Source organism: Asterias amurensis, chromosome 16 (genome assembly GCF_032118995.1).
Source record: "Asterias amurensis chromosome 16, ASM3211899v1".
Taxonomy (NCBI): domain Eukaryota; kingdom Metazoa; phylum Echinodermata; class Asteroidea; order Forcipulatida; family Asteriidae; genus Asterias; species Asterias amurensis.
Window position 1 is genome coordinate 9,538,152 of NC_092663.1, and position 27,549 is coordinate 9,565,700.

The 27,549-nt window shown below is 37.1% G+C and overlaps 1 protein-coding gene across 1 annotated transcript in view; it reads right to left on the reverse strand.

Annotated features, from left to right (window-relative positions):
• Window positions 1–1,348: 1,348 nt before the first annotated feature.
• Window positions 1,349–27,549, reverse strand: part of LOC139948736 (integrin beta-PS-like) — a 44,772-nt gene continuing 18,571 nt past the window's right edge. The window contains exons 4-22 of the mRNA XM_071947032.1: window positions 27,015–27,096; window positions 23,853–23,984; window positions 22,601–22,697; window positions 21,828–21,912; window positions 21,075–21,161; window positions 20,303–20,386; window positions 19,703–19,783; window positions 18,140–18,253; window positions 17,312–17,401; window positions 16,417–16,616; window positions 15,715–15,799; window positions 14,830–14,963; window positions 14,355–14,427; window positions 13,202–13,411; window positions 12,434–12,541; window positions 11,143–11,284; window positions 9,952–10,056; window positions 8,764–8,930; window positions 1,349–7,457 (exon numbers count right to left, since the gene is read on the reverse strand). Coding sequence (XP_071803133.1) covers window positions 7,395–7,457; window positions 8,764–8,930; window positions 9,952–10,056; window positions 11,143–11,284; window positions 12,434–12,541; window positions 13,202–13,411; window positions 14,355–14,427; window positions 14,830–14,963; window positions 15,715–15,799; window positions 16,417–16,616; window positions 17,312–17,401; window positions 18,140–18,253; window positions 19,703–19,783; window positions 20,303–20,386; window positions 21,075–21,161; window positions 21,828–21,912; window positions 22,601–22,697; window positions 23,853–23,984; window positions 27,015–27,096 — 2,139 coding nt within the window. The 3' untranslated portion in view covers window positions 1,349–7,394. The remainder of the gene's footprint in view (window positions 7,458–8,763; window positions 8,931–9,951; window positions 10,057–11,142; window positions 11,285–12,433; window positions 12,542–13,201; window positions 13,412–14,354; window positions 14,428–14,829; window positions 14,964–15,714; window positions 15,800–16,416; window positions 16,617–17,311; window positions 17,402–18,139; window positions 18,254–19,702; window positions 19,784–20,302; window positions 20,387–21,074; window positions 21,162–21,827; window positions 21,913–22,600; window positions 22,698–23,852; window positions 23,985–27,014; window positions 27,097–27,549) is intronic.

Genomic DNA, 27,549 nt, shown 5'->3' on the forward strand with positions numbered 1-27,549 from the left:
TCAAGTTGCGAGTAAAAATGTCATACTTTTCACTGGATTTCCAGCAATTTAAATGTCCTTTGTTATGGGGAGTGTCTGCAAGGAGCGCATGTTGTGTAAGTAGAATTTATTTACTTATTTTGTTCACAAAGTTTAGTTTAGTTGCGATAACGTAACCCTCCTCCCGACGGCCGCCAGGAGGAGGGTTGCGTTATCGCAACCAATGGTGGGCCCTTATTAAAAGGGAATTTCTGCTAGTGTTATGATGCTCTTCGAACTTCGGATAATACAGACAAAATGTTACTAAATAGGCTGAAAAGGTCTGTTAAAGCTTACCCAATGTGTACGCGTAGGTTTGACCTTCTAACAAAATCTTGAGGACCAAATATCATGCAATCAGTACACGGAGGTACGGCGACCGTACCAATACCAGATGTGTTCCGATCATAATGGGCAGGCGACGTACAGGAACGAGACGTGTTTTATTTCAGATTACTCGACAATATAAATGCTCTCGTCAGCCCAGTGGACATGGTAGTAGACATTTTCGGGCGAAACAGTGCAGGAAATTTGGGGTTAACAAGAAGATGAAGAAGAAAAATGGGAGAGAAAGCAAAACATTTTTACCCGAAACTTGCGGGCAAATTAACCAACATGTCCCGCCCATGAAAGTAACCACCATTGCATTTGATTGTTTTCAAATTGACGTGGAGTTGTCGTAAAATCATCATGAAATCTTTACAAAATCATTGACAATTGTACAATTGGAGGCCATTGTTGTGTACATGTACACCATTTCTTTTTTGAGATACATGTATGGTAGAAGGTATAGGCATAAGGTTTATCGCGATTCAGAAACGCACTGCATTGTGGGAAGGAATATGGGGCGGTTACTATGCAGTTTGTTCGACTCGCGCACGCAACGCCTATACCTTTGTGTGGGTTCAACAGCGCCCTCTCTTGATATTTTGCTATTCGCGATAAACCTTATGATTAGGAGTGCACTGTTTGGTTTTACTAGAAAGATTTACCCCATTGTCAGATTGTGCCGTATATTTAGTACTGTGTCCCCCATATCTCAAAATGGCTTAAGCCCGGTTCATACTTCCTGCGAATGCGTTTGTGATACGAATGTTGACGTCACAAATTCACAACGAAATTCGCACTGAGTTGAGTTGAGCTCAACTCTCTTGCGAATATTGCAGCGAAAGAGGAGTTGTGACGTCAAATTCACATAAAAATTTGCATCGCATTCGCATTCGCAGGAAGTATTAACCGGGCTTTATTGTTCCTGTATCACCCTAAAATAAAAATTAAAATAAGATTTCAACATAGAAAGACTGTGCAAATAATACTACAGAACAGATAGTTAACTGAAAACAATTTATTGAACATTGCCAACATACAAAGTTTGTTTAGCTGGAAGAAAATCATGATTTTACAAGTTGATCCTAAAACACCAGATTCTAATTTTGACACAAGTTGAATGCTTAAGTTACTTTTAACATTCTATTTATTCGTTAACAGTTAACAAATCTTTAAAAAAAACAGTTTACTTTAAAGTACTTTTAAATAAGACTTGATAATTAAACCAAAGGCCGGATGAACACAAGTACTCAATAATTTTACACTAAAAATAAACTATACAAGTTTCTCTCGAATTACATAGGAACTGGAGATCAAACCTGACTAGCAATACACAAATGAATGCTGAATGAACTGTTATTGATGAAGACTACATCATGCTAGTGAGAACAAATGTATCTAGGCACTGCATACCAAAGCCTTTCAAGGCGCTCACAGCTTCCCGGATGTACACAAACTGCACCAACCACTGTTAAAGGCAGTGGACAGTATTGGTAATTACTCAAAATAATTATCAGCATAAAGCATCACTTGGTGACGAGTAATGGGGAGAGGTTGATGGTATAAAACATTGTGAGAAACGGCTTCCTCTGAAGTGGAGTAGTTTTCAAGAAAGAAGTAATTTTCCACGAATTTGATTTCCAGACCACCTGAAAGCACACAACTTTGTGTGACAAGGGTGATTTTTTCTTTCATAGTTATCTCGCAACTCTGATGACCAATTGAGCTCAAATTTTCACAGGTTTGTTATTTTATGCATACTGTTGAGATACAGCAAGTAAGAAGACTGGTCTTTGACAATCGCCAATAGTGTCCACTGGCTTTAATGCGAAAATGACTGGTGCTGAGTCTATGCTTACTAATTGGCTTTCTCCATCTCCCCATTACTCGTCACCAAGTAAGGTTTTATGCTAATAATTATTTTGAGTAATTACCAATAGTGTCCATTGCCTTTAAGAAAGAAATTTCATGTTAAGCACATTTTTGTGCTTACATGCTTTATGAAATTGGGCCCAGATTGTCCTCACAAGGATCACATGTGCATAAAAAAAAAAAATCAAAATAATAAAACTTGCTGTAATTTAAGTTACTTGGCATTCCGCTCTTACAATGCCAGTTACATCTGTGGACATTTTAATTGAGCATAGTCCTGCTGAGGGCGACAGATTCACCAAGATTTCCAAATGTAGGAACATTTCATGATCCAGGCATAGCCGTAACTTAAGTCATCAATTCATATCAAATGTGATAACGGAGATAAAACAGTAAGTTTTTATAATGAACAGATTGTAGCAGGACAGTTTTTGAGAAGTTTTTGAGAAACTAATGAATCAGACTAATCAACGTAATTGACAACCAAAATCAACAGCTCTTCCGAAATCAAAAAACAAATTAAATAAAAACTTCTACAATCATTTATAAAAGTCTTTGGCTTACATACAACATGTCAAAAGCAGGTTACAAAACAGAAGAGAAAACAACTCTAAACAAATAATGAAAATAAAGATAATTGTAGTTTTACCATTAATCACATTGAGCTTGTTTTCACAGCCCAGTTATAATTATTATATGTAGCAAATAGAAATGCAGGCTAATCTGAAAAAGCTCCCTATTTGGTACTTCAAACAAGTTTGAGTGGACATGATTTTTCTAAATAATTTACAATTACAAAAAAACTATATATATTTTTACTAGAGCATGAATTAATTCTAATTTGCACACATATTTTGAGTACACTATTATTAATTTGATCAACAGAAAAATTGTGTTTTGTGTCTTTTGCTTCACATTTTGAAATGTGCACTGTTTAAAACATGTATCGGGTTCATGTGTTTCTTTGATTTCTTTAAGTAAAAAAATGACCAAAAGTGCTACAAATTCCGAAGACACTTATTTCACATCGTTATCACCTTCATTCTAGTTATTTCTGACACCAGGGAAAGCTTCAAATCTGATGTCACTGCAAAACCAAATTAAGTTTCTGCCCGCTGATGTCCACAAGCATTGTGTTATGCAAATGTCTTCGCTCGCTTACGCGTGCACATACATGTACATATGCAAAAGTGTCCGGAGTGGACAGTATTGCAAGGCGGACACAACTGCATCTGACACCTGGATTGTCTGAAATTGTTCAGCGTGATTTTTTCTTACACACCCATTCAAGCGCAGTGAGCGATTCAGACTTTATTTGCAGATGTCTCTCCTTAACAAAATGTATGCCGACACAATGCATGCTGACATCAGCAGATTTAAATGGAGGGCGCTTAAATTGTAAACAAAGGGCTCACTGTCAAGTAACCTTAGAAGAGCTTCAACATTACATAAATTTTCATGCATCAGTCAATATACATTCTTCATTAAAAAAACAAAAAACTAAGAAACATTTGCACAGCTACAGTTTAGGCATAATACTGTACATCTTTGCATTCATTAGTTATTATTATGGTACCATTAAAGAGAGTACTTGTTCTGTTAATACACGTAGTAAACTTTAAAGCAAGAAAATATAATAAGTTAATAATGAAAATCATACACGGTTTGTTGCTATAGTAAATACACATGGCAAATTTAACTTGCATTATAAAGCTACTTTAATACATACATGCTTTTTATACAATGACTCATTCTATTTTAAAAGATTTAAAAAATTGACAACAGCTGTGTACAAATTGCGGCTATGGCTTTGACTGTTGCTAAGGACGTCCCATACTTAAATGCATGATAGTGCAACGATCCAGCCATAGTCGTGGCTGTAGCCTCCAATTTGGACGCACAACTTAACTGGATTCAAATCCAAGTCCTCTACATTGCATTTCTATTATGTCACCAAATACATTTTCGTCATCTTTGTCAGAAGTTTACCCTCGGGGTAAATTTCTTTGCTGATAAATATAAAATTCAATTTTGCATAAGAGATGTTTTTAAAGGCAAAAATCTGGTTTGTGCTGTCTACTAAGTGCGGCCATTTTTATGTTATTATTTGGTTCTACCCATATGTCAACATGTCTTTAGCACTCTATACTTAGTACTTTCTTTCTCGAGTTCTGCGGAAAAAAAAAATCCATAGGCAAATCGCTCGACCTTTGAATTCGCTAGAGAAGATGCCTAACTACTTGTACTAGACCACTGAGCATTTTTATGTTGCAATCCCGTGGCTTCAATAATATGGCGGAAGTAGCCCAAGGTTTGGATTTGAAAATCAATTGGCAGGTAATTTATTGGTCAGTTGTCTAAAGAAATTGAGTTGATAAGAATAGTCACGGTTAATGGATAACTTAGTGAGGGAAAATGTATCCCCCCCCCCCCCCCCCCCCGAAGAAAAGGGGAACCAATATTGAGCATCCATCAGTGATAGCTTCTTCTTATCCATTTCTTCATGTTCATTCATCATTTCCTTTCCCTTTTTTTCGAAAGACCCTTTTCTCAAAAGATTTTCCACACCAGATATTGAAGTTGTACCTCCTCTTTGACTGATGTCATAACCATTGCCTTTGCTTTCAAATGTATCTTGTCATAACACTTTGTTCTTAAATAGCACTTAATATCTAAATAAAGTAATTTTCCATTGTAAAAACCTGCTGATCACCAACCATAAAAACTATGAACATGTGTTTGTTATCCACTTTCAATCGTGAAAATCTGTTAGGTTTCATATGTCACATAACTGCAGCACCGCACCGTCACTTTAAAAAGCCATCTTAAGATTTGATTCTTCTTATCCAGTACTTATTTCTTCAAGCTTTAAGGTAAAATTATTCACAACAAACATAACAATATATTTAAACAAAAAATCAATTTGTGACCACATCTTGATTGGGTAAAAAAAAACACACCAGAATCATCAAGATTTGTAACTAATTACCATCAGAGGAATTATGCTCATTCTTAAGCCCCACTTTAACAATTTTGCGCGCTGAAGATCCATATACATGTACACAAAAACTACTTAAATGAAGGACTTAAAGTATTTAAATTTTCTATCTTTAACCCCCCCCCCCACCCCCCAAATGAAAACCCAACATGGAGGCACCATGACAAAGGTCTTCATCAACTTAACTTATTTTCAGCTACACTGTTCGGTATTTTGTGCGTAAGGCCCCTTTAAATTTATGGTGCTGAGCTTTCCTATCCTACGCGAGCCTGACTTACTTAAAAAAATGTATAAATATCACGCTGATGCATAAGACAGCTATCTGACTAAAAGCCAGAAAAAGGTTTTATTTATTTTTTTGCGAACAATGAATGTCCTTCTAAATCTAATGCATGAACATTCAACACTAGATTATCTCACACACACAGACTAAAGTGACAGGTATTTACAGCTCTAGAAGTATAATGATCAGTTACACTGAAGTTTTAAAAAGCACCAAGGAAATAAAAACAATAGAAACAGAAGACCTCAATAAGGCAAACAACTACAAAATTCTGTAGTTCAAAAAATTGATTCAATTAGTGATTGGTTCAATTTAAAAATCACATAAATGAAAGGAATAAATTAAAAAAACTGCAGAAAAAACAACAACTAAAAAGTACACTTTTCTGAAAGAGAGAAAAGTTTACTCCCACTCTAGTATTCACATTTAAAAAAAGTATGGATGAATCGAAACCCTGTGAATAAAACTAAAAGTGGTACACAAAAAGTGACAAAATAAATTCTTTTAAGAGTTGTATTTAAAGTACTTCATTAATTAAAAGTAAAATGATGTGCAGAGTTCTCTCTTTTTCTCTTGTTGAGAAACTGGGTATGATTTCCAGTTTGTTTCCATCTTCACTTCTTTACTGTGGCAGATTGCACGTGAAAATACAAAAACAAAAGGAACTTCAAAAAATGCTACTCAAAATGATGTTCACCGTGAAACTTTCTTTCCCGTGTTTCTTTTTAGGCAAGATATCACAACTTGAGCACATTTTCGAAAGTCAGGTAGTACTGATATTGGGACAGTATTTGCAAAAAGGGAACACTCGAAGAGACATTTGCAATTTTTCCTGTTTAGAATAAAGAGTTCTTGAACAGAAGAAGTCGTACAAAGACTGAAAGAGTACTTTTTACTGGAAACCCATGTAGCTTTCTTGCATGGACAGATATCAAATGCATTGGATTAAATCACACCCAAGGCATTCTAGATTGAAATATCAAAGGGCCTTTCATTATATTCATATACGCAGGCCAAAACAGCTCTAGTATTTCAATATCCTAAAATATATTTACTTTCACTCTGCAATAATTAAAAATCAGGTTAATAAAAAAAGGATTAAATGTCTCAGATGAAAACCTGGTTGATGTACTACACATATATACACACAATTAACAAATGCACCAGTTCCAAGTTACACACACGGCCATTTTGAAAAAGTCAGAGGCTGAAAAAGGATGCAAAAGTTTTGCTGCTTCTTTGCATCCAAGTTGTCCAATCTCTTATAAGACGTACACACACAGTAAGCATTGGCACCCTAACTGACACACACACGCATACATGCAAGATTTCAACCCTAACCCTTCCTGATCCATTCAAAATCCATCAGCTATCTTGGTTTGATTTTGCTTGGATCGCTAATGATGCTTTCCTTGTTGGTGGGTGTACCCATTCCATCAGAGTCCACAGGTAATGAGTTACAGTACATGAATGCTATTGGAGTTTGATGGAATCAGCACTGCGTAGTCAAGATAACACTGCAAAGCAAATCAGCGTCCACAGGATTTGTAATGAGTTACTTTATGCCACTGGAATCTGACAGAATCAGTCCCCCTCAGCCAAAGCAATTATACTTTGCATACTAAGGTTGGCATTCCTACTCCAGAGCCCTGAGGTGTTGGAATTTTATAGATTCAGGAAGGTCAGGGTTAATGACCAAAAGTCCCATTCACCGCTACATAATCGTCTTGGTGCACACAATATCCAAGACAAGATGATTTCCCCAGTTCACTTCAAGATGCAAGTTTCCGTGGACGGTAAAAGAAGAAGCTGCTTATCTGTTTTCACTCAGTCGTTTCTTCTTTTTCAGCTAACACATCTCAGGTTAGCATGCAAGGGCTGGTCTACAGCCAGAATTTATTGGCCGTAAGTTGGATTTCTGAATACTGATGTTGAAGGCTTGTAAATAGGATTCTCCCCCTGCCAAGACAAACAAAAAACAAATTAATAAATTATTGTTGCTACAGACATTGCAAGGCTCTAATTTGACACTGAATATTACTGCAGGCCCTAGGCTACTAGTTTAGGTGTCAGGCCAGTAAAGTTATGACCAGACATGTTCCAGCTGTCTTTTAAAAAAAAAAAAAGTCTGAAAAAATACAGTTCAATTCTATTGAGTAAAGAAGTGTACTTTAATAAACCTCATGAATACAACTGAGATAAGTCTTCTGTCATATGACTTAGTGCTTTTTGCAAATAAAAACAGTTAAATGCACATTAAATGTTGCGACAGGAAGTTTTTTCCTCATTTTGGGTTTAGTGTTGTAAAAACAATTCTGGTGCAGTAAGCATTCTTAGCTGCAGACCCAGCAGTCTTGTGGATTTTCTCTCAAAATTCAAACCCTGAATTCTCAGCTAAATATCGCTGAATGCAATTTTTGAATTGCTACAAAAAATTAGGGCTCTAACATGTAGCTGAGTTCAAGACACCATGCAACTGTACAAATTTTTGCATTTATTTGGGCAATAAATAATACTACAGTACATGTAATACACCTTGTACCAAAAGGGCATCCCAAATTGCTAATTATTTTAGCCAGCAAATTTGAAAAGATAGTTCCTGCAGGTAGGAGATTTTAAGAACTCACTCCACTGCAGTATAGTTAATAGAGATTCTATAAGCTAAAGTAGTAGTCCCAGCAAATTTTCTATACCTTCCGCCCAGGTAAAAGTAAAAAAGCAGAACAGTTCTTTTTAGAACTGAGAAGTCTCCTGAACAATCCGATAAATCTACTCCGCGGTAGTAGAATTATAGCAAGACAGTTCTCTAAGAAACAAACTCTACCTGGCAAGTAGATAAACACATGGTGTTACCCCAAACCAAGTATATATTGATACTTCACCATGCAATGCCTCAAATCCTATATACAGGCATGCAACTGCCCGTTGAAAAAAAAAGAGGAAAATTTTCAAAGGCACAGCGCAAGTGCGGAGCGAGGCAGCCGAAACGCCACGGGACATGATACCCACAATGGTACCCTAGAAAATGTTGAGGTTCATTATGCTCTTAGGTGCATTGTTAGCATGTACTAGGCTTATTTTACATGATTGTAGTTGTACACTGTTGTTGCCAGGCATATATTAGGCTTTAAAATTCCGAAAGAAAAAAAAATCAGGGGAAAAAAGGAAAACAAATGCCTGTATATAGTTCCAGCAGTTATGAGTTGCCCCCCTTTGAACCAATAAATCTGTTTATGATACAGCTATTACAACTAAATGGACTCACCCCTTCCCACCGTGCGTTAACCCTCTCCTTCTCAAATAGCTGGAATTCTCTCCTATCGTGGATGTAGGTTAGAAGACGCCAGATGAGCAATAAGGCAATACCAACTAAGATGATTCCAATCACTATACCAATTATGATCCATATAACATCTGCAACTAACGGACACCCTGTGGAACAAGACAACAACAACAATGTTAATTTCTGGTTATTCCCATGAAGAAGCAACTGCAGGATTTGCATGCCGATACATGAACATTTCAGACAATACGCAAACGAATAAAAATAAATAAATGGTTGGCTAAAGCACGGTAGTCACTCATAGCAGTCCTGGCATTATCACGCAGGCCATGACCTCTATTGCCCCCTGGTCTTGGCCTTGGTGCCCTTTAAAAAGTTTCCATTGGCTTTAAGATTTTCCAATGAAAGTGCCCAGGGATGCCAGTTTTCCGGCTACTGCCGGAATTCCGGCTTTTTCAAATTTTCCTCGTTTTTTTCCGGCGCTCTGTGTTTCATCTGGCCGGGAAAAAAAAAGGATTATCTTTTTCTTGATGTTTTTACTAAAAAAAGTGCTGTTATGTTTTTTTATAGTTTTTTGGTTGGGGGGAGGGGGGGGGGCGGTGACCCCTTTTTCTTAAAAACTTTTTCAGGCTCTGAAGGAAAGAGCCACTGGCATCCCTGAGTGCCCTTTGCAAAATGAAAATGGCCTTGCCCTTTCAAAGATGAAATTCCAGGCCTGTCATAGCTAGACAGGCCTGTTGGCAGACAAACTTACGCAATCAATACAAACTGTACTCAATATTAAGTACTAGTGTGTTAGCATCATTTAAGTGTTGCATGCATTTGACCCTTGGCGAAATGACCCAAAGACAGGACACTAATAAATTTCACAAAAAGACAAGTTCAATATGACAGTTTTCCTTACCGCATTCCTCAAACAAGTTATTTATGAATGGGAATTAAAGAGCAGTGAATCAGTCTCAAACAGCCTTTCAAACCTTGCAGGGTCAGGGCCAGGCGATAAAGGACCTCGCATTTAGATCAGTCTTTTACCGTAAGGCCCAACCCTGCCAGTTTTAAACAGACATTTAAAACATCACATACCCTTTTTTTTCCCCTCACAAAAGCTTTTTTTTTTGACTCTCAACAAACCTGAAATATTTTAGAACCAAACAAAAAATATTTACTTACTTAGTGTTTTAATGGCATTTAATTCAATGACGCCATCTGCTATCTTCCTATGTGTAAACTCAAAGTTACAGTTATCCTCATCTTTGAAGGTGCACACTGTACTACCTGGAAATGAAGATATTAACAAAAGAAAACAATCAGCTTCAAAAAATAACTACGATTAACATTTGATTGGTGTTCATTTTGCATCGGGAGGATAAAGAATATTTTTGGTTTTACCCGTACACCGATATGTGTAAGCACTGTATAATCAATACTTTCCGGAGTTCGGTGAAACAAATTCACAGCCATAAAAGGTTTAAGCCAGGGTTTGGTGACAGGATGTCCAAATTTGCTGGAAATTTAGAAACTGAGTGTCCAAATTGTTTACTTACACTACTTTTACATGTAAATGACAGATACAACAGCGTGTCCAAATTTAAAACAGAGTGTCCAAATTTAAAACAGGGAGTCAAAAAGACACCCAGACACCCCTTTGGCTAACACTAAGCTGGCATATTACTTGGGTGGGAATCGAACCCACAACCTTTGAAATTCTAGAGCAGATGTAGAACCAAATAGACCACTGACATTGCCTGGTGGCTGGAGGTAGTCTGAATCATATTATTATTATTATGTAATTGATTTTATAACTGCACTGGGGACAAAGCATATTGTTTTGGTGGAATATGCACTTTATGCCTTTTTACACATAGAAGATTTGTACAATTCATGGATTCTAACATGAAATTGGATTCTCTTGAAATATACATGCCCGTGGAAGAGTATTATTTGGTACATACATGATCATTTGTATCAACCAGCCTCGGTAACGGCTTCCTCGGGTAATGTAAGCCTAATATTAAACACTTCACATAAAATTATTAGTAATCAAACGAGTGCGAGTGGAACACGTATAGTGCTTATACTGCATCTCATATTGGATATGGGACGCAGATGAGCTATATTTTCCGCATTCCATGAGCGCCTGAGTGATAAAGAAATTATCTTCAAGCAAATGTGATGCACAGATCATCGCGGTATGCAGCGTTGGAACAGCTGTACTTTTGCACATGCTTGGTTTAAAATGGCCCAATACGCAGAGTTAGAACAGTACAATAGGTTGATATCACCTCTTGTTGCTATTTGGTCACAATCAGGAATTCAAGTTTGCTTGAAGATAATTATCTGAAATGTTGATTTTCAATTTACCCTTGATGGAAGGAAGCTCTTCAAAGACTTCTACTTTATGTGGACAGTTTTTACAAGCGTCCTCATCATCCTTGTACTTTCCCTTCCCGTAAGCTTGACATTGGACACACGCCTTATGAAGATTACACTCACTCGGACATTCCTGAAGAAATTTGAAAAAAAAAGAACGAGTTATGCATACAGTGGACCTTTATCACGGTGTGGCCATCTTGAATTTACTCCATTCCAACTCATTGTAACCAAACTGAGGATGGACGGAATAATATTCTGGTGCCATTTTTGCGCAGTGAATGTTAGCATTCGTTACTGTTATTGGAAACAGGGAACATGACCAAGATGGTGACAGCGTGATAAAGGTCTATACCACAAGAGCTGTGTATTGAGAGAGTTGTGACATGGAGGGACCGGTTATGTTTAGTCATGTGGTTGTTTAGTGCTCCTTTCAGTCCAAATACAGCAAAACCCTATGTGCAGTCTAGTCTTGCACCCTGTGTGTACTCCTGCGTTTTTTTTTTTACGAGAAATGGCTTATAACTGTTAAGCTGTCACAATTTTCTCAACAACTCTGAATATCACTGGACTTGGGTGCTCTCTATCATAGAGATCAATAGAAGGTTGCTCATTGGCCCGTCCTGTTTGCTACGCATAAATAACTGTGACCTTCCACTATTTCATCAGTGATTTACCTCCAAGAAGGTTGCTGTATTAGGCCATATCCGAATTGGCGGCCACGGCTATGGCTGGACGGCCACGTCATCATGCATTGAAGTTTAGGACGCCCTTAGCAACACCCCTGAAAATGGTCGTAGCCGCAGCCGTAGCCACCAATTCGGATACGGCCTTATGTCATTAAATAAGATCTACATGGCGATACCAGGCCTGAAAGGAGGCCTTGGAGGCCATGGTAAATGTTGCCCTGGTCTTGGCCTTGTTGCCCTTTCAATAAAAGTGCCCTTTGCAAAATGGAAATTGCCCCTTTCAAAGATGAAATTTTAGGCTCGGGATAACACCGTCACCCAGAATCTTTTTTGAGCATTCAATCTCAAACTCTGATGAATCCCCCACCAGAATGCGAATTGGATGCTCTGGGGTCAATTTCTCAAAGAGTAGGACTAGTCCTAGGAGATATAAAAAACGTGCAGCTAGTCCTATATTACGAAGATTAACTAGTCCTAACTAGAGATAAGACTAGTCCTAACTCTTTGTGAAATCCACCGAAGGACCACTTGCCCACTACACCCTATGTTTGACTGGCCACTTGGAAGTCCTTTGATCAGCTTCTTATACTCACCTCACAAATTTGGCAAGTTGATCCCAAGTATTTCTTGGTGTCATTTCTTTTTTTTATGTTGCAGAGGCACTTGCCACATTCACAGACACCAACATTGCTACATATACTCTGGTAAAATAGAGAAGCAAGAGAAGAGATGATATAGAAATAACAATAAGACATATAGAGCGCAATTAAGTACTGGAAGAACTCTCAATGCATTTTACAAAGAATATACAAATTTTATACAAGAGAAATCAACAAATTAACTTGACAATTAAAGATTACAAAATAGATTGAGCAAACAGGTAGGATTTGAGTTGTATTGTGAAGGGATCCGGATTCATCTGAGAATGGAGGGTAACAGGAAGAGTGTTCCAAAGGGTGGGTGCGCTGGGCAGAGGTTCTTTTACCAGTTTTTGTTTTGTATGGGGGTACTTGTAGGAGATGCTTAGAAGAGGATCTGAAAAACCTTTTCAGAGTGTATGGTGTAACCATATGACAGGATTAGACTTGCAATCGGTAACAGAGGAAAGAAATTTGACATAGGAAGTTCAAACAACCTCCTCTGAAACAGAACACATCGTCATGTCAAGGCAAAATATCCATGCATGACGTCATAACTCTTACCCGAAATGAGGCTATAGGCACACGTCCGCCACCACTTGCAGTGACACAAATTTGAAATTTTCAATATGGAGCATTTTCGTTAGGAGATTGACATTGCATATGGTAATGTCATCATCACCATTTTTTCATTTGAAGTGCAAGAAAAAAACATATACTTACCCCGTCCGGAGATACACACTTCTTAGCATTCTTTTCACATCCACAGTTGCTGCCTGACCATCCAGGATTGCATTGGCAATAATTCAGACCAGTGTCGTTGTGACATTTACAGACCCCCTGTGCTGGACCTCCACAGGGTAGACCCTTGTAGCGTTCACATGAGTATGTGTCACACTGACACTTATCACCGTATATCTCCTCTAATGGACTCTGGTGGAACAAAAACTGTGCGATTAGTAATTTAGTTGTCAAGATTGAAATAACAAATAACTACGTATAGATTTGCACATTCTGGTAGTGATAAAAAAAACTTCCCTTTAAACAATTTGGCCTGAATTGCTATACCTTTGAGAAACGAGTAAACCAATTAAATTTTATCTCGCAAGACCTAAACTTGAAGTTCTACACAAGTTAAAACATCTAAGAATTGTTTCTTGTTGACTATGATGACCGTTTGAGCGTAAATTTTAACATGTTTGTTATTTCATTTTTATGTTGGCTCACATGAAGGGGCTGCTCGGATACTTCTCTTTGACAGTTACCATTAGCTTCAAGTACGCACTAACCCTCCATTCAGATTTGCAGAAAGGAGTGGTGATAAAACCCTATATTGCACGGCTAATATCACTACCTGCGTCTTGTGTGTCTCATGGTCACGCGCCAAGTTTGCTTGAAGATAAATACATTATCACACGCGCGCTCATGGAAATCTGAAAAATATAGCGCGTCTGCATCCCATACCCAACTCGGCCTTCGGCCTTGTGAAGGCCTCGTTGGATATGGGACGCAGAAGCGCTATATTTTTCGGTATTCCACTCACGCGTGTGTGATAACTTATTATGCTACACCTGTAGTTAAAGAAACATGATTTGTCTCTATGTAAATTATCAAAAAGAAAAAAAGGAGAATAGTTTCAATCTGAAAATTCTGTGATTTTAAAGTTTATACCAGTACCACTCATGCAGAGGAACACTGGTAAAGTCAAAGAAACAGTATTTGAAGAGCCCAACACTCAAACTAAAACCATAACAATACATTCTGATGTTTACTCTAAAATGTGACAATGACATTTTGCTCCAGTTAACTTTCAAAGCAAACATTTCTAAATGCTTTCAGTTTCTCGTTTTTTTCGTGAAGTTCTGTTGAAACTTACCGGTCTGGCGTTGCAATGACACTTTCCACAGATGCAGCTTCCTCTATCTGAACACTCCGATGTACCATTTTGCCTGTTACAAAGTTAAAATAAACAATCAAACATTACAGTCACTTTCCTTTTTAGTTTCTCCAAGTGATAAAAGACAGAAATGTTACTCGATACCTTATCATCGATAGATAAAGCATGTAAAACTAAGTGAAGCAAATATAAGCCTAGACAAACATCAACTGAGTACAGAAGTTACCAGTTTTTTATATCATTGACATTTTTGGTTAAACAAAAATGAGAAAATCAGCACAAAAAAAATTGCAAATAGTTCTGCTTTTTCAATTTCTTAAAACACTAATAAATAAGGCCAGTAAGTAGCTTTACTTACTTTTAGCATGTATTTTTTACTATTGTAGTGGACATGTGAATTGTTTTGTATGTAACTTGCACATAATAAATGATTAAATTCTTATTAATTATTTACCATAAACAAGCAGGATCAATGCCCTCAGCTTCTTCTCGATCACATGTGCATTTAGCTCCAGAGCGGCCTGGAAAGCAGTCACAACCACCACAGACTAGAGTACCATTACCTGTGCAGACGTCTGGTCCGATCATCTAAAAAATAATCCAAATCAATAATGATGATTCAATTCATTAAGATAGCAATCTTCAAGATTCTCCACATAAGCGCAGAATTCCCAGCAGGGCCATGAAATTGGGCCCGGGGGCCGATTTCACAAAGCAAGAAAATTCATCGCAAGACAAATGTCAATATTACCATAGTGATTCCACTGGGACATCACACTTTGCTTAGCAACTACCACTGATTTGCAGTGAAGATCAATCTTAGCTCTTTGTGAAATCAGCCCTTGCCAGTTGGTTTACCCTCGAAAGAAAAGAGAATCAGCTGATAAACTGAGAAGTTGCACACCTAAGAAGCAGGTTATTTAGTTGTTGTTTAAGGCACTGAACACAATTGGTAATTGTCAAAGACCAGTATTCTCACTTGGCGTATCCCAACATTGGCATTAAAAAAAAGGGCCTGGGAAAATTTGGGCTCAATTGGTTATTGATGTTGCAGGAAAATGATGAAAGAAAAAACACCCTTGTTGTATAAATTAGTGTGCTTTCAGATAGGAATAAAAGGCTTCTGGCCAGAAGTCTTTTATTATTTTAGTGAGAAATGACCTCTTTCTAAAAAACTAGGTTTATTCAGAGGGAGCCGTTTCTCTCAATGTTTTATACTATCAACAGCTCTCCATTACTCGTTACCAAGTAAGTTTTTATGCTAATATATATTTTGAGTCATTACCAAACGTTTACAGTGCCTTTATCAGAGTAAGGTTTGTTTTTGTTATAATCTCACCTCGTCTTTAGAGCATGCGCAATCGCACACTGGTACGACTGTGATTTGAAGAGACTCCTTGAAAGCAGTTGGGCCTACAGAGAAACTATAAACAGAAAGAAGTTGTTTTTAAAGTTTTGTAAATTAACCTCGTAACGATAGGATGTCAAAAACTTTCAAACAACCACTTGCTGATTTGCAGATAAAGAAATAATGTGTCTGATGAATATCATTACGTCCTTTTCAGTATCAGAGTACTACACACAAGACAAATGGGATAAATTTTCTCTTGGTGCCTGTTCAACCTTTTTTGATCGTAGTCTTGTACACTAAATTCTGGTCCAGAAACAAAAAAGTTGAACTACAAGCACTTCAGTTTTGTGGACTTTCCCAAAATGTTGAGCCTATACAGAGGCTTGGAAATTAGTCCTGGGGTGGATTTCACAAAGGTAGTCCTAGGCAATGCTAAGAGATAGGACCAGTCCTAAGTTGGGTGAGTTACTGGTCCTAACTTAGGACCAGTCCTATCTCTTAGCATTGCTTAGGACTAGTCCTAAGTTAGGACTACCTTTGTGAAATCCACCCCTGGTCTTGTTAACTAAATTCTTTTCCAGTAAACACAATTTTGAACAACATGTACTAGCACTTCAGACTTGTGGATTTTCCAAACATTTCGAGCCCAAACGGAGGCTTTAAATTAGTCACTGTAAAGAAGTTACTTACGTATATTCTTTCTCTGCCATATTACAGGTTCTATTTGTCATGGTGATGTCCAATGTGAATGTCACATTGTTGCCTAACTTCAGACTGCTGCATTCTTGCATGCCCTTGCGAGGGATTCCATCCAAACATGTGGCTGTGTACGCAACGTTAACGAGGTCAGAGGATGCATCGTCCTCAATCTTCACACCAGATGTGATATTCTATGAGAGCAAGAAAAGAAAAATGTGAGTTTTATTGCACTTAATCACACCACTAGTGGTGTATCAAAGCGCTCACTATTAGTTTCTGCAAGGTGCCATCATCTGAATGTTTTTTTAAATCCCAGCCGAGATTTGGTCTGATGTACTAAATCAACACTTGACTATAGTTTATTATCTCCATCCAGTAAGATAGCTAGGAGGTTTCAAGATGTAAGCCATTGTCTACAAGTTCACAAATTTGGTAAAAAAATGTCCTGATAAATAGGACAACTTTATGTCATTCATCGTGAAGTGGTTAATCAGGGCCCACTTTCATGGCTCTGCTTACCACCAAATTCTGCACTGGCAATTACCATTCTTTGCTCACTAGCTGTGTAAGTAAAGAATGCCTAGTACGTGGATTACACAGGGGTAAGAAAAACAAATTCTCTGATAACCTGTGATGTAAGCTTGACATAACAGTGAAATTTCCTGCTTCCCTAAGCGCTGATTCTTTGTTTATGGCAAGCAGAGTCACCGAATTGCCCCCGAGTCACAACCTTCCAATATGCCTGAAATTTGCACAATATTCTGTGGCTACTAATTCCCCTCTAAGGCTTAATAGAATAGTCTTTCGAACCAACTTAAGTAAGAACCTAATCTGTAAACTCGAATGGTCTCGTAAGTCACAATAAATAACCACAATAAATACTTACAAGGTACACTCCTTTAACAAGTTCCACCACATTGGAAGAGTCTTCTGTCAATCGTTCAACTTTGCTCTCATGAAAGAACTGCGGTAAATCCTGAAACAAAAATACATAAGCCAAAGAATAACATGGAGGACTTCTCACTACGTGATTAAATAAGCAAACAGTTTCCTTATACTTTGCCAGTTTCCTATCATAAGTTGATTGTATCTCCACATTTCAAGGGCAGCTTCCCTTTAGACCAATGTACTTTTATCATCAAGTCGGCCACAGCCAGGCTCTGTTACAACTGCCCAATAATTTTAATGATAAAAATGATAACAATATAACACTTGTTTACCGCAACATATCCACCTATCACAAGTAGGCTCTCATGGTGTTACATAAAAGAACACAGAACAAAATGACATAACCGTGCCGTTGAAGGCAATTACCATGAGGTGGGTTTTGAGGGAAGTTTCGAAGGAGTTGAAGGATGAAAGAGAGCAATGATAAATGTACAGAATTTTGGCTGCTAACCTATTTTTTCTAAGCAAGAGTTTTCTGTGCTTAACAAGCTTTTGTGCCAGCATGCTCTATGTGATTGGTCCCTGATGTGTCTCAAATGTCCGTCCTCTCAGTACAGAGCTATTCCACAGCTATTTCTTGACTAAATAAGTTGCCCATTTTAGTTGTGAATACTACTGCAGTTCTTTTAAAAGTCCATACATTCATATTTACTTACTTTTGATATTAAAACAAAAAAAATATTTAAAAGTCAGTACATTTATATTTACCTACTTTCGATAGTAAAACTAAAAATTTAAATAACAGTGATTTTGAACTGGAACTTACTGAGTAGTATACTATTGGGTCTGCCTTATCTGCTGGCTCTTTGCCGATAGCGAATATAGGCAGGATACCGTTTTCCTGCATCTTACCGCTGAGTTGACTAATGGAAGGATAGTCCTGTGTGAAACAAATGAATCAATCAAGTAAATAGATGAGAAAATAGGGTTTGATTTGAGTTTTGTCTCTTGGTCTTTGCAATAACATTTAAGTTGGGCCCTTCCCCGACAAAACAGCCCAATTCAAATGTTTCATTTTGATTTGTTATACAGTGTACAAGATAATTTTTTGGTAAGTAGAGGTTGCTCTTCCAAAAAGCAGTTTGTTTGGATAATAATCACACGTTTCATCTCAGCCTATTCTAACACATTCATCCTGTTTTAATGGCAACACAGCTTATCTTGTTACTTGCTTTTCTCAAAATGTAATCATTTGAGTTAGGCTGTTTTACCATGGAATTGCTGAGTTGAGGTAGGCACTAGCTGTTACATGTATCTAGCCACGTCTTTTAACAAATGTATGAAATCTAAATAGTGAACATCAGCTAATTTTAGTCTTTGGTCTCGTACAGTAAGGTTGAAGTAGAAGTTGGCGATTGTTTCTATCAACCCGTCTTGCATAAAACTAAAACAATAAATCAATGCCAATGTTGGCTTGATTGTGGGATTTGCTATTGGTCTCCGCAGTAACAAGGAAGTAGAAGTTGTCTTTACTTTCATTTTGGTCAACATACCATTCAACGGAAAATAGAACGCTCCGGGATCACCTCGGGAGTCGTAGTTTTACCCATAGCACTCGAATCAGTCAATATATGTATACTGTACATATTGCGATAGTGTTTTTAACCATTTCACTATGGGTAACGTATTCACGTACAATATTATTTTTGGACAGAGCTTTTTTTAACACCCAGAAGGTTCACAACAAAGGTTCTGCTAATCACAGCGAGTGCCAACTCAATTTTCTCAATTGACAACACAAAAATCCGGAATGCATTATGAGCATCTTGGTTATCTTTCCTTTGTCAAGTCTAGGTTTCATTGCTGCAACAATATTTTCAAAGGAAAAAAATTGTTATCACCCTTTCAAAGTACCCTTCCATTATACAACTTTGGAAGGGTGGTCACATAGTAACTGAAGAAAATCCAACAGAAGTTCCAGAAAATTATACGCGGTCGACAAAGAATCATTTTTTTTTTTAATATCACCGCAAAGTGGTTAAGGGTCTATGTACTTTTTGGACATAAAACACAATGTCCACAGATTTACATTAAACTTACACAGTTTGAAGATAGTAGAAAGCTTCCCTAAAAATATTACTTGATGAAGTGCTGTAGTTTTTGAGAAATGAGTGAAACAATGCCACAAAAATAATTTCCGTCTCGGTGATCATGAGATAAAAAAAAAAATTAGCATGTAAAAACGTATTCATTTCTCAAAAACTGCAGCACCTCAGCGACTAATATTTTAAGGTACGCTTTCCACTATCATTACCTTGAAACAGTGTAAGTTTAATGTAAATCTGTTGACATTGTGTTTTTTGTTACAAAAAGTACCCAAATAGCTTACCTGTTCACTTGATGCAGAGTATTCATTGGTCCCACTGTCCATATGGCATTGTCCATCATTTAGCTTCACAATTCCTGCAAGCTGGCAAACACAAAATAACAAAATCAATCATTGAAATTTAAGAATCAATCTGAAATGAAATGTGTAAAATAGTGGTCTTTGGTTTGGTTTTTACGTACCACAACACTGCTTGTTTGGTTCTTCACAAAGTGTTCAACAAAAGTGTAATGGTGTGTGTGTGTGGGTTACAGTTTCACTTATACCAATTTAAATTATTCATCCGTTCTTCCTTTATGAGTCCTCTTAACTTCTCCAAATCAGCCTCATTGGGCAGGCTTTTATTTTGCCTTTAAATATGAATGTCATTACCACAATTTTGGCTCTTTGTTTACATCTTTTATTCTAAATATTAAGACAACATCAAGCTTTAGATTGTACATAAATTCATTCTTGTAACCGTGTTGTCTTCTTTTATATTATTATAGAAGTTTGAGAGACACCAGTCTAATTTAGAACTGTTCCTTAACTTGAATTCCATACAGTAGAAAACCTGAAGGCTATATGTAGGTATAAGACATGTTACTTGACTTCTAAAATTACCTTTCCATCACCAGCAATGTGGAATGGTGCATCAGTGGAATAAAGAAGCATGTGCCTTGCTCTGTCTCGCCACCCAATTTGCTCCTGGAAAAAAAAATGATCATTTTCAAATATTTAAAATTGGAAGTGACATTGTCTTTATAATATATTCAAAAAGGTCAAACCCCATTGAAAATCTAAAAATAGTTACTTGCACTTCAACCCTTTAGCGGCCACAGCAGCTGCAAGCGGATTGTACAAAAAAGGCCTTAGCGGCCAAAAATGGCTGCAAGATTTGACCCACTTCCATTCAAACCAGAGGGTCAGAGAAAACGTATCAGACCAATCCCAGTATTTCCCAAGTTAGCACAAATGCTGTAGCAAGAATTGCGGTTGGTACCTACCGTCACCTTTCTAAACGCGCTTGGATTCAATGTTCTTGTGAAAATACTGTGATAGTTTTTGCTGTTTACTGACCAAACAGCCATGGTATGTAGCTGAAATTTCACATTTGACTTTTACTGTTTCTTTCTTTATAATTTTGTCAGTATTACGCTGACAAAAACAAAAGATGACATTACCTTCGAGACAGAAAATGGAACTGAGCACAAACATAACTATGCTCCCCAGAATAAGGCTATCACTTTGAGTCAAATAACAAATCACATGTAACATCAGTGGAGATTATCCTGCTAATGTTTTGCATTGTAGAAATGTTTAAAGTAAAATTATCTGCTTAAATAGCTTGGAGAGCCTTAAAGTGGGAACGCCTGAAATCTAGATTATCTTATACCTTGCATACTGTAGCTTGCATCAGAGCATCTAATCCACCTTCTGGGCTATCAAGATTCCCTGAAGCACGTACTTTGCCAATTTCCTCCTAAAAATATCAAACAAAATATTACAGTGTTAGCTGTGAGAAAATCATCCTCCTTAAACTATAAATGAACATGCCTGGCTTTAATATGATGTCAGGGTGACTGCAATTACATGAAACACACAAGCACACAGTTTTGTACAAAGTTCTGCCCCCTGTACACCCAGTGCAGTTAACTTTTTCATGCGTTGACCAGTCGCTAGTGACTGGTTCAAATCCCTTTAAAAAAATAGTTGTAAAACAAAATAATACAAAGATCGTACAGGGACACAGTTTGCAGAATGAGAAACAGGACAGTTGAGAATGCTGTTAGGACCCGTTTTAGGTGGGTGCATTTTGCACACAAAAACACCAAGTTAACAATTAATTTGTCCATATGATCATTTTATCTATAACAAATTATGCATGATAGAATTAAATATATTACAATAGGTTGGAAAAAGTAAGCAAAGTTTTGAAACAGATCCAAGTGAAAAATAATAATATAAAACGAACATTTATATTGCGCAGTTACCTACATGTATATAAATATACTGTACTGCGCATTACAAGGAATACCCCCAAAAAGAGACCCACAAAATTTGTACTCTTTGAAGGAATAGAGCACTGCTGCTTATACACTTTTGACAATAAACCTAGCAAAACGTTCATACGTAAATCCGTACTTACAGAGAAGCGACTGGTTTCTGTTGTAAGGGGAAGAACATTCCTAAACCCGAATGGTGGTTGACAACCAGAACATGGAGCCTGTAACCTGCATGGTAAAAAAAAATTATGAAAAAATAACAAGTTTGAAAACTTCCACAAGTTAGTTACTATCCCCAAATTGTTTACACATTAATGACTCGACACAAAAGCCAATTACTACACTAGACCATTATCTTTATATGATATTTTACTTACAATTTTTTGGGGGTAATTTCTTTCTAGCCTAGCTTAATTGAAGGGGACGTATACCTTTGGTTGTTTTAAACCATTTTATTGTTTTCATTCTACATAAATGTAGATAATGCACAACAAAAATTTCATTTCAAAGGGTGGTAACAATTTTGAGATATTACCAAAGACATTACTGTCAGTAATGCTTCTCAGATTCAAATTTGGGGGTGGGGGGGAATAGAATCATGTACACTTTTCAATCTCGGAGTGAAATGATCCCAAATCTTCTATAAATTAATGGCCGACCGTGTTTCTTCGCGACGTAAAAGGAAAACCATGAAATTCCAAAGCATGATTGTGTGGATCATTATCTTTTACTTTTAAGTTATCTTTCTAACCATAATGCATTTTGTACCACACAGTTTCAAGCACTTTTCAAAGACTAACTCGACCAATCCGAGGCAACGTGTTCCTATACCTTGCTCCCTTTAAATTGATTTACATGGAAATTTCCCTTGCAATGGAAAGAGGTGATAAGAGTACAATGTATGTAGAAGGCTTACTCTGATTCTCTGATGTCCACATATGGCATTTTCACCTTGTCTACAAAAGCACCGTATCCCAGCCGGAAGTCATTGGTGATGTTCCCCATAACCTTGGCTGTAGAGATGAGATTAAAACAATGTTAACAATTCTCATTAAAGCTAATGATGCTCAGGATTCAGGGTTATAAATACAAAAAGGAATGAAATATTTGTTCGTGATTATTAAGCAATTATCCAAGAGCAGAGACATATTTTTCATGATGCAAATCAACACAACCTGAAATATGCACATTATGTACCCTTGACCCAAATAGTCTGGCCCCTATGTCAGGTTGAATTGACTGCATATCAATATATGTGATACCCTCTGGGAGCATGACAAAATGGCCGCCTTTGGGAAATATTTGACATTTTTGGGATGCAAGCTTTGATTACACTTGGTGATATTGTGAGGCTGGAACTAGATATAACAGATGTTGAAGTAAAGTTACAGCATACGTTATATTAGCATACATCAGAATGTCCTCAACTACAAACCTTGTGACTTGAATGATCCTATTATTTATTATTGTCTAAGGCCGTGTCCGAAACGATGACTTTGGCTACAGCTAAGTCTAGATCAGTGCGTCTACCAGTGTTGAAGAATAGCAGACGCACGTGATCAAGCCGTAGCTGTAAATGGACTCAACCAAAGTACACGTTTGTTTTTTGTTTACTCATAATATATTTAGTGCCATTTTAACAAGGCAGGGTATACTTTACGTAATCGTCGAAGACCAGTATCCTCATTTGGTCTATGCCAACTTGTGTAAAATAAGAAAAGATAGGCTCAATTGGTTATCAAAGTTGCACCCTCTGTGCCACATTCCAAGGCATCTGGGAGTCTATGCAACAAGGCTGTGATCTATGGCATCCGAGACCTGAAGCCTTTCTCAAGTTGAAATATGTTGTTGAAAAATCACCTCTTTCTCTAAAACTACATTACTTCAACGGGGGTCATTTCTAACAATGTCTTTAATAACATATAGCTCTTAAGTGCTCGTTACCAAGTAAGTTATTATGGTATTTAATTTTTTGAGTAATTACCAATAAGCCTTTTTGAGGTATGGCTGACGTGATAGGAGTGTACTGTTTGGTTTGAGTGTATACACCCAACTTTACCCAAACCTTAAAGTGTTCTAGCATTGTGTCCGCCATATCTCAAAAAGGCTTATGGTGTACATTCTCTTGATATTTTTGCTATCAAGCGAAGTGTAATGAATAGACTCACCTAGTTCATCACCAAGGCCTTTTAAGCTATCTAAATCATTGGCCATGGATTGAGACAGGTCCATAACATAATACAAATCCACAGGGAAATCCTCTGCCTGCCGGATGTTTAGTTGAACCCTTGTTGGCTCACCTGAAACAAACAAAAAGATACATTTCATTTCAAAAACTATTTCAAAAAGCACAATGCAGTTATAATTGCACTGCAAATGGAACATAGAACCTATGCATTGATATTATCCAGTCGCCATTGAAAGAGGTAAACCAATGATGAAAAACTTGCGCAGTGTCATTGTCACAGCATACTTTCACATTTGTAAGTAGACAATTTTCTCATAGAAGTTTCCTTGACAGACTGTGCAAGTCTCGCACAACATACGTTGGACATTTTGGGGACCACCTTGGATTCACGTATTTTGCTTTTATTGTATAAAGGGAACAAACTCGCGCAACTTAACAGGTCCCGATGTGCAAATACAAGCGCAATCTATAAAAATAAAACTCGGATAGTATCTGCTTGACACCAAATTTTAAACACACAGACATCAAGGCTGGTGGATTTCCCCAAACGATTCAAGCCCTGGACATAAGATATCTCTATAAAGCAAAACTATGTCTACAAAGTTAACACAATTTTCTTAAAAAAATGAAGAACCCTTTTGGAAGAATACAGCATTTTTGTTAAATAAAAATTAACAAAATAGCTTTGTGTACATGGAACTCTATTTGACACAATGACTCTTGTAAAACACACAACAAACTTCCTGTATATTATTATTAAAATGCCCTGTTTGTTTTCATAAATAAAGAAAAAGATATTCAAAACCTTCCATCACACTTTCCCAGCGGAAAATCTTTAGAACGACCCCAATCAGTCTTATGTGACAAAGGGTTAGCAAGGTCGGTTGACAACACAGTGCACCACCATCAATTCAAAAGCTCCTTTATTCATGGATTCAATAAAAGTGCCGACAGGCAAAAACCCATGAAACCTCTTGGTATTTACTGGGCTTTTAACATTAGGTTTCAATGGCATGGTAATAGTGGTGTCTATATCACACATGGCGACAGTCTGTAGGCTGGAGCAATACTGGAATTTTTGTTCTTTTAAAATAATGAACACGGATATCTTTTTGGTTTACTGTTTGTTTTAAAATAATGAACACGGATATCTTTTTGGTTTACTGTTTTTTATTGTTGATCATCTGCCAAGAAGAAATGAAACTAATGCCTTGAATAAACTTTTGTTCTTAAACACAACATGTACATATTTTTTCAAGTGTTAAAATGATTGTTGAAAAGGCTAGATGTAAGAAATTATCATAATGACCCCCTTGCTTAAATGGCGTACGCAGTTTGTCTGCCACACTCACCATTTTGGGAGTCAACACAAAAGCATATAAATGATCGGCCACCTAAAATGCGCACTTTACTGTGTAACACAAGGGCAAATGATTCAAAAAAAGGCACGACCAAGGTTGTGATGATAACACCCGGACCCAATTTTGTAGAGATGCTAAGCACAAATATTTGCTTAGCATGAAACTTCTTCCCCAATAAAAACAGGATTACCAGCCAAATTTCCATTTGTTGCACAGTGCTTGTTACTGGTATTCAGCTTTTGTTTGCTTATCCTGAAAATCACATGCAAATTTGGTTGGTAAACCTGTTTTTATCAAGGAACAAGGAAGAAATTTCATGCTAAGCAAATTTTTGTGCTTGGCAGCTCTATGAAATTGGGCCCAGGTAAATTGGTTCATCATTTCCTTTGTTTGTTTTCTCACCCACCTGTTTAGTGGATTGGGGAGGGGGGGGGGGGTTGATCTACAAGTACAATTTATAATTATCAACACAAATAGGGCAGCATTGGATAACATTGTACAAATAAACATTATTCTAAAAGTAAAATACATTGCTTGAAATGTTGATACAGATGCAGGATGCACCAATATAAATAAACAGATTAATTCAAGAGAAATCAATATTTTTGGGAAGACTACCTGAGCCAAATGGGCTTATTCTTTCTGTAATGAACAGTGTTTGAATTACAGAAGAGTGGTATATCAAGTATATTTTGCTGCAAGTGTAACCCCCCCCCCCCCCCCCCCCGCTCTATTTTAGAGCAGCCATTCATTTCTTTGAATAATGAAAAACAGTATTTTCGACACAAAGCAGCATCTTTACATCAGATTGATTGCTTCAGATTGGACACTTTGGATTATACAAAAGTATAGTCCAAAATTGTTTAAAAATGTCAAAAATTGGTCCAAAATTGGTTAAAATTGGTTAGTTGGTTTTTATATGGTTAAAAAGGTGTTTTAAAAGTAGAATAATGATTCACATAAAATATCCCTTGAAATTGTGTGGTTTCCCTTTTACTTTGTGTTTTAACGCAGGCCGCCATTTTTGTAGAACCAGATTTTTGACTCCACAATATTACGAGCCTTGTTAGTTCACAAAGTAATTTAAGACAAAACCACACAATTTGGAATTGAGGGATATTTGTGTTTATTAGTATACTTTACTCTTAAAGCATCTTGTCAACCATGTTACTTCCATACCAAACACTTTTTACAGACCAAAGCCCCCCAATCCAAAGGCAATGTGTTTGTGCCTGAATAAATTTGTAATACTTGTCTAGTCAATTGTTCTTCCGTCTTGAAATAACAATGTTGACATCCTCCTTTTTCACACCAAGTGGTTTCCTGAAAGAAGTGTCCTTCACATTTAAACACCTATTATAATGTGTGGTGTTTTTATAGATTGAATTCATGGCTTATAATTGATACAGTAACATGGTAAGTTGTTTTTAAACCAACCAAGCTTTTCCTGTTCACCTTATCTGTTAGACATTTGGATGTGATGATCAGTGTTGTAGCTAGACCAATTTTAGTGCTTGGCTCCAAATTCACCATGAGTGAGCATTATTCATGTTTAGATTTTGGGCCATCATTGCAGAAATGCAGTCTGGGGGAAATCTTTCCTGGGCAGCACAGTGTATTTTGCTCAGAGTGATGGGTGTAATTTCTTAGTTCTGCCGCCCAGCACCACCCAACGGCATCGCCCACAGGCATAGCCCACTGTGGCTCAATGGTGATGAAGCCTCCTCCTAGAAAAAGAACAATTATTAATGTTTTGTGTTTATTTAAACAGTTTGTCATACCTGGTCTCATATGTAATTTTATCTTTTGTGGATTCACTTGTACAATTTCCCCTGAGTCTCCTGCGTCACTGAGTGGCCTGGCCTGGAAAACAGAGGGATGTGACAGTGAATTTGTTAGTTTTTAAAATTAAAATGAGCTGAGAAGTTCATAATCATTATCAGGCTAAAGTAATCCTTTGTTGGGCCATCAGATATTTCCATTATCTTCTTTTAATTGTCTATCTTCTTGTTGCAATGTTTAAACATATCTAATAACAAATCGAAAGGGGAACTGATCGGGTATGATTTTTATGATTTGGGTTTGAAAAAAAGAAGATAACTGGAGCAGGATATAACCCATGACCTCCAGATTGTTGTATCAACGCTCTACCAACAGAGCTTTCTGGCCCTAGATGTATTTGAGCATCGAAGAAGGAAACAGTCAGAGCGAAATCGCTCTCCCAAGTGAAGGCAAACATGTTGTACTGAACACCATGGAGGCCTAAATATAATCCTTAATTTCTCTGATAAGGGGTGTAATGGCAGAATTCATTAG